Source organism: Dipodomys ordii, unplaced genomic scaffold, assembly GCF_000151885.1.
Source record: "Dipodomys ordii isolate 6190 unplaced genomic scaffold, Dord_2.0 Scaffold68, whole genome shotgun sequence".
NCBI lineage: Eukaryota > Metazoa > Chordata > Mammalia > Rodentia > Heteromyidae > Dipodomys > Dipodomys ordii.
Genome location: NW_012267284.1, coordinates 1,778,637 through 1,786,223, shown reverse-complemented (window position 1 = coordinate 1,786,223; position 7,587 = coordinate 1,778,637). Strand labels below are relative to the sequence as shown.

Sequence of the window (7,587 nt, the reverse complement as noted above, 5' to 3'; positions counted from 1 at the left end):
AAAACGTGCCCAAATATACTCCAACACATCAAAGTGTGATGTCTGAACAGGTATTCCCACAGCCTGGGCCCAGGACCCTGTGTGGGTCTCTTCCTGCAGCTGCCACCCAGTGGCTGAGCCTCGGGTACACAGACACATTCGTGTCTAATAAGCCCAACAAGGGGATCCTGACACCTCAACATCGGCTACTGGGTCCACCCAGGAAAACATGCAGGACTCGCCTCCTCTGGAGGTGCACAAGCCCCCAAGGCTCCATAGGATGGAGCAGGGCCAAGTGGCAGACCCCCTCCCCCCCAGGTACCCCGCCCCCCCAGCCTGAGACTGATTGAGAAAGGAGCCGTGCAGAGCCCGGTACAAAGGATTTATTCAGTCACCATCTGACAGCCTTCGTGAGTTGCGTTTACAGTAAAGCACGCACGCCCGCTGGACTCACCCACAACTCTCATTTTAATTGTGAAAAAATAAAGTGTTTCCCTTTATAGTTCTAGTACCATGGGATATTATCAGTGACAGAGGGCAGATCTGCTCATTCCTGGTTATTTGGTAAAATCCTAAAATAATAGGCCAAAGAAATCACCCAATAAAAATAAATACTGCATCATGAAGGACGGCGTCTCCAGTACCTTGAGAAGTGGGCTGCAGGGACAGGGCTGGGCGGGGCGTCGCCAGGGCGGCCTGTAGGGCCTGTGTGCATCGCAGTGTCGCATCACAGGACTGGCGGGCATCCGGCTGCTGCCACCACCCTGGGGAGCCCAAGGCCACAGGGCCCTCGTGCTCAGCAGAGATGGGAAAGAACCATGATTGTGAACAGACCATGGGTGAACAAGATACACAAAAAACCCACTGTGTGCGGAGCCAGGGACCCTGGCTTGCCTCCGCCAGTGGCCATGGCTCCTCTGGTGCACTAAGCCGCACTGGACACCAGTGAGTGGATGTCGGGCAAATGGGGTCCACCTTATCCAGTCCCTGGTGCCAGGCTGCCGTGTCACCCCGCAGCCCTCCCCAAGGAACCAGAGACAGGACGGCAGCGGGGTGTCGCAGCAAGCTCTGCGCTTTATTGTGGGTGATCTGAAAGGACGCGAGTGGCCCGCAGGAGCCCGGCCCTCACTCTCGGTCCTGGCCACATGGCGGCAGGCAGGCCACACAGCCCTCAGCCACCATACATAAATAGGGACAGGCTCCACACGGTGGCGCCCGCGCAATGCGGGCGGACAAAGGGCCTGCGTCTGGGCCTAGCACAGAAAACTGTCCCGGCGGTGCCGGCCGTGGGCGTCTCAACGCAGGCCCGGCAGCTCAGTCCAGCTCGATGGGGCTGCTGTCATCCTGGCTCTCCTCCCCTTCCTCCTGCTCCGAGGAGCCCATGAGGCTGCTGAGCAGGTTGCCTGTGAGGACAGAGGTCGTGTAGGATAGAGGTTAGCATGCAGCAGCTGGCAAGGGACCCCTACTCCCTGCCCCAGGGCCATGCCATGTCCTGGCTCTCCATCACAAGGATGCAGCTGGACCTGGCCAGGCTGTGGCACGGCTGGGAGAGGTGCAGCCACACAGGACTCCATGGAAGGGGCAGATGTCACATGACTATCCACATGGACATCAGATGCCACCTAGCAGGTGCACCATGACTCCTCATGTGACCGAGCTCAGAACCACCCCAGACGCACTATCTATCACACATGTGTGCGTGTGTGTCACCTGGCTCGTCCAGGACTGCTACAACGTACAGGCCAACTCTATGCCTAAAAGTCACGTGCAGCGGGTACAGCCAACGGCAGCCTATGGGAGCCCCTCTAACTCGGAAGCAGCCAGGCATGCCTGTCAGGGTCAAGGGGCTGCCTGTCCCTCCAGGAGACCCAGCAGTGGGGTGCTCTGCATGCCATGCATGAGAGCCACTATTCAAAATGAAATCGGGGTCTGGTGGGGGAGGGGGGAGAGGGAAGGAGGGAGAAAGAAAGAACATTTAAACCAAGTCAGGCTGGAAGAGTGGCTCAACTGGAAAAGGGCCTAGGAAGCACAAAGACCCAAGTTGCAACCTCAGCACTGTCCCGTCCCAAAAACCTGCAGGCTTCTGAGCCACTTCTACATGGAGGCTGAGCGGCCTTGCCCCAGTGGGGAACGCCTGGGCTCCCTACAGAGAGGAGGAAGAGGTGGGCAGGGGAGGGCGCAGGATGCACACGAGCTCACCGAGCAAGCCTCCGTAGGAGGACGTCTGCTTGGGCGGCACCCCGAAGAAGAGCTGTCCTATCCTGTCGAGGTACTGCAGGAGACAGAGCCTGGGTCAGAGGCTGCTCCCTACCCCGCTCCCCCCCACCCCGCCCCGCATCGTGCGGGCCAGGCCCAGGTCATGCCACAGCAGGGCCTTACCTCATTGTACATTGGGTCCCTACGGAGGGAGGGCTGGTACTGCTCGCACAGCACCGTGAACACGGTTAGCTTGCCGCTGCAATGATAGGCGGCCACGGTCTCAAGAGGGGACACAGTCCACCAACCCACCTCCCAACCCATGGGCGGATCGATGCAGGACTCACCCATCCACAGCCAGCAGCAGAAACCAGATGAAGTTGAGCAGGGGCTGGACGAAGGGCGGCCCGTCCTCGATGGATGGGTGCTTCTGTGTGTACGTAGTGAAGACCACCAACGCGCTGCTTTTGTTTTTCAAACAGAGAAACCTGTGGGTGAGAAATCCCCATGGGCGGAGGTGTGAGGGAGATGGGCTTCTGGAGTATCCCATGGCCAGGATAGCCCTGGGCCTCTGTGGGCCTGGGGTCACAGGGGACCACAGGGTCCCTGGGGACAGCTGGCAACATTGCAGCCCTCTGTGACTCATGGGTGGACAGTGACCCTCGGGAAGGAGGTGCTGGCCACATGGAAGAAGCTGTGAGCCTCTTTTTTCTCCACCTGTGTCTGCACATGTGCCTGAAGCCCCCCGTGCCTTGCTGGACATTGTGCTGGACACTGGGTAGCCGTGGCTTCTGCTGGGAGTTGCTGCCCAGCCCAGAGAGAAGAGTGCACACATGACCCAGACAGGCTGCAGAGCCTCGGGGGTTAAACAACTTCTCATCTTTAAAGTCAGAGGTTATGGGGCTGGGAAGGTGGCTTAGTGGTAGAGTGCTTGCCTAGCATGCATGAAGCCCTGGGTTCCATTCCTCAGTACCACATAAACACAAAAAGCCAGTGGTTCAAGTGATAAGAGCACTAGCCTTGAGCAAAAGAAGCTCAGGGACAGTGCCCAGGCTCTGAGTTCAAGCCCCAGGACTGGCAAAAAATATAAATAAAATCAGAGGTTAGAGCTGGGTGCCACAGGCTCATGCCTGTAATCCTACTCAGGGGGCTGAGACTGAAGCCAGCCCAGGCAGCAAAATCTGTGAAAGTTTTATCTCCATTAACCACCAAAATAATCAAAAGAGAAGGTGCGGCTCAAGTAGAAGAGCACTAGCCTTGAGTGGAAAAGCTGAGGGACAGTGCCCAGACCCTGAGCCCAAGCTCTAATACTGGCATACAAAATAAAACCTAGAGGCTAGCAACAAATCCCACTGTAAGTTCACAGTGGGGGTGCACTGGGGGTCCTGGTGGACACCCCTAAAAGGTGGCAAGGCTCATACTCCTGGCCCATGAGCCTGAGCTCCTGCCTGCGGCGTGGCAAGGTGTGGGCACCAGGAGCCCATGGCCTCCCGAGTACCTACTGTAGCACTGCCTGCGCCACGAACATGTCCACCTCACTGCGGAAGCCGCGGGCCGTGGAGTACTCCACCAGCATGTTGGCACAGCCCTCGCCGTCCGTAGAGTGCAGGAAGTGGAATCGAGACTCGCAGTAGTTCTGCTCTGCAGAGGCAAAGGGGGGGACTGCAGACAGCCTCTAGGAGCACCCCACTTCCAGCCCCCTGCCTGTCCCAACTGGGCCCCAGGGCTGAGCTATCAACTGCTCTGGCCAGGCCTGCCACCAAATCCTTGCACTCAATGGCCAAATGCCTGACAGCTGCGCAGACAAGTTCACCCAGACACAAAGGTGCCCTGCCTCTATGGTGCTTGTACGCGCCAGATACTCGCATGCAAACGTATGTGTGCAAACTGCATAATGTTCATAAGTGCTTGCAGTGTAGGAACCCCACCCCACCTTAACACAAACCCTCAACCGCCTCCCAGACAGTGCCCTGCATCTCAGGATAGCAGCAGAGACCAGCCTGAGCCCTCCTCCAGGACACTGGGTCATGGCAGGCCTGGTTACCTCCTCAGGTCCCCCCAGAGATCTCCCCACCCAATGCTTGCTGGCAGGGATCACAGGTAAGGTGCGGGCAGTGATGAGGCTGAATTGGTGAGGGGCCTGCACAGCCTCATGTCTCAGGGAAGCCAGGAGGATGCTGGGTAGCCAGAGGGGACAAGCAGCCTGTGCACTGTCAGCCTTCTGGTGAGGGCCATGAGCATCTACACAGCAGCCATGTCCTGGGGCTCAGCCTCCCCCATTCCCATGTGCCCAGGAGCCTGTGGCAGGTGGCACCCTGCTCCCAGCAGGAGAGGGGATGGGGGCCTCTAGGGGAGACAGCTCTGCGGACAGACCCTGCTAAGGGAGAATGGGGCTGCAGAGGGGGCAGCTACAGCAGCGACAGCAGGCGGAGCACAGGGAGGAAACAGGGCGCACGGTGTCCCCTCTCTGGAATGCCCTTTGAATCACTGAGAGCTGGCTGATCCCACCCACAGGGAGGCTTGCGGTGAAATCACAGTGCCAGACCTTGTCCCACAGCGCAGGTGCTACCCATGGCCGTCACTGTCACCGACAGCTGGCTGAGGGAAGGCTGAGGGGACCAGGTAGACTGCCTGTCAGAGCACAGAGTCTATTGCCTGAAGCCTTGCCACCATGCAGGCCCATGCCCATTCCTACCCACACCTTCCGATTCCTGGGGCTCACAGCGTGCCCCGTGATCCTTGACCCTGCACACCTCCTAGCATGGTCTCTCTTTAGGAAGCCCCCCCCCAGGGGCGCATGCCCACAGCAATGCCCACTGGGAGGAAAGTCAGCATCCTATCCCCACCAGGCCCAACCCAAACTCCTCAAGCACAGGGGGCAGAGCCCCAAACCCCAGGGCAGCGGATTGCTCCAGTCACGGTGGACTCAGATGTAAATTCAGATTCAGTGGGAGCCCAGGGTAGTCACAACCCAACCGTTCAGGCTCCACTAGTTCACGACCACTTAATGAGGAGAGAGAAACACGAGGGGCGGGGATGGGGCCACAGCGCTGGCAGAGGAGGTGCCTGAGGTGGCCAGGGGCCACTATGCCAGGGCTGGGGGCAGTTCAACAGTTCAGCAGAGGCCAGGCAGCCAGCAAGGCCAGGTGACTATGTCACCTGGAACCCCACGCCCCACGCCCCAGGCTTACCTTTCCATAGGGTCAGGGCCAGCAGCTGATGGAGCCGAGGGTGGCCCAGTTTCCCGGAACCCCCACTGGACCACTTCAGGGCTCTGGACACAAAGGCTGCTCGCTCTGGAGAATTGGGGTCCATCAAACTGAACACCCTCGCCAGACTTTCTGGAAATACCACAGACACAGCTCATCCAGGGAAGGCTCCCCGTGGCACCCACACCACGAACACGAGCCACTCAACCACATGTAACCGCTAAAGAAAAGCATGAAGCCACTTGGGTGTATCTGTGTCCCAGGGGCTCGGGGCTGTTCAGAGTCACCCTCTGGTTGGTCTCTCCACTGCCGATCCAGCGCTGTGCGCCCGAGTGTCCAGGAAACACTGACACTTTTCTGCCCTCACAGCCAGCCCTGGCATGGGAGTTTGGATGGGTAGCCAGGTGCCAGGCAGCAGGTCACCAGAGCCTCATCCAGCAGGTGGCTGGGCAGGGCTCTGCCCTGGGTACTCACCCTGTGGGCCAGGATGCCCAACAGGTGTCACCTCCGGTGCCAGTCCCACTGCATCCAGAGTCTAGCCACCCACTCTCCTAGCTCTGGAGCCCTGGCAGAGGCCCCACGTGCGGCACACACAGTGAGGACTCCTCACCCAGCAACTCGTCAGCTACATCCACTTCTGCCTTCTCCAGGGACTCCAACACCAGCATGGATAAGTCTGCTGCACTGTTTTGCTACAAAATGTGCAAATGAACTTGATTAGAAATGAAGTGGCAGGAGCAGAACAGAGAACACTGGCAGTGGCCCCGCAGTCAGCAGCCTAGGAGCGCCATGAAGAACGTCATCTCTGCACTGCACAGAGCAGCGCAGGGCCACTGACCACTCCGGACTTGGAGCAAATAAAACCAACATCACATATGCAGTATCCAGTCCCACAGCCAGTGCTGTAGGCCTGGCAGCCAAGGGCCCATGATGACACCTTGAGAACCAAGTCTCCACAGCCGATGCACAGGGACCCTCTGCCCCCTGCACTTCCACCCACCTCTCTTCAGCCATTCCCATTTCCTTTCCTGCCTGGAACAGTAAGGGAGCAGGCGGGAGGAGAGCCTTACCTGGCCGTGACTGAAGAAAAGCAGTGCTCCTGAGTACATGAGCTCCCGGGCCTCTGCATGCTTGCTCTGAGACATGTATCTGCAAAGAGAGGTTCGTGAGGCCAGGCCAACATGCCATGCCCTGGACTGCAGAGGGTGCTTGAGGGCAGGCTTTGTGTTGACCCTCAAGAACCGAGGCTAAGCTACCCCTAACAAACAGGAGTCATGGGGCCATCCATCTGACAAGGGCCAGTCTACATGATGTGGATGAGGGATGTAGGCTCCAGGGTGGAGACCCGGGATAAGGACAGCAATGAATGTGGCAGCACAGCACAAGGCTGCCCCTACAAAGCGTCCTCCAGGGCTGCATCCTCATTGCCTGGCCTCATGCAGACAGAAGACATAGTTGTCAGCGAGCTCTGTCGCCCAGCACAGCACCCTCAGACAGGCTATGGGTAAAGAAAACCAACCATGGGGCTGGGAATGTGGCTTAGTGGTAGAGTGCTTGCCTTGCATACATGAAACCCTGGGTTCAAATCCTCAATACCACATAAACACAAAAAGCCAGAAGTGGCACTGTGGCTCGAGAGTGCTAGCCTTGAGCAAAAGCAGCTCTGGGACAGTGCCCAGGCTCTGAGTTCAAGCCCCAGGACTGGCAAAAAAGAAAATCAACCATGGAAAACCATCCATGTAGATGACTTGGTGAGACGGAAGACACGCTGGCTCAGGCCTCCAGGCCCTGAAGCACCCACAGCACACTGGCCCTGAGTGCCTGCCACACAGCTGGGCAGTGGCAACAGCCTATCTCCAAGGAAGACACAGACAGCTGCAGGCTGTAGCGCCTCAGCACTACTTTTCTTCTTGGGACTTAGAACTCAGGGCCTAGGGTACTGTCACCTTTTTAACTCAAGTCTAACACTCTACCACTTGAGCCACAGCTCCATTCTCCCTCCCCCACTTTTTTTTTTGGCCAGTCTTGGGGCTTGCATTCAGGGCCTGGGTGCTGTCCCTACTTCTTCAGCTCTAAGCTAGCATTCTACTACTTGAGCCAGAGCGCCACTTCCAGCACTCTACCACTAAGCCACATTCCCAGCCATCCACTTCCAGCTTTTTGGTGGTTAATTGGAGAGAGAATCTAACAGATTTTTCTGACC

The 7,587-nt window shown here is 58.0% G+C and overlaps 1 protein-coding gene across 1 annotated transcript; it reads right to left on the bottom strand.

The window, feature by feature from the left end:
- Positions 1-347: 347 nt before the first annotated feature.
- On the bottom strand, positions 348-6,597 carry Get4 (golgi to ER traffic protein 4). The gene is made up of 8 exons (XM_013023482.1): positions 6,455-6,597; positions 5,995-6,076; positions 5,367-5,516; positions 3,678-3,816; positions 2,523-2,663; positions 2,359-2,434; positions 2,179-2,251; positions 348-1,382 (listed from the first exon to the last, which is right to left on the bottom strand). The coding sequence occupies exons 1-8, from the start codon at positions 6,527-6,529 to the stop codon at positions 1,294-1,296; spliced, it is 825 nt and encodes a 274-aa protein (XP_012878936.1). The 5' UTR covers positions 6,530-6,597; the 3' UTR covers positions 348-1,293.
- Between the last annotated feature and the right edge of the window lie 990 nt (positions 6,598-7,587).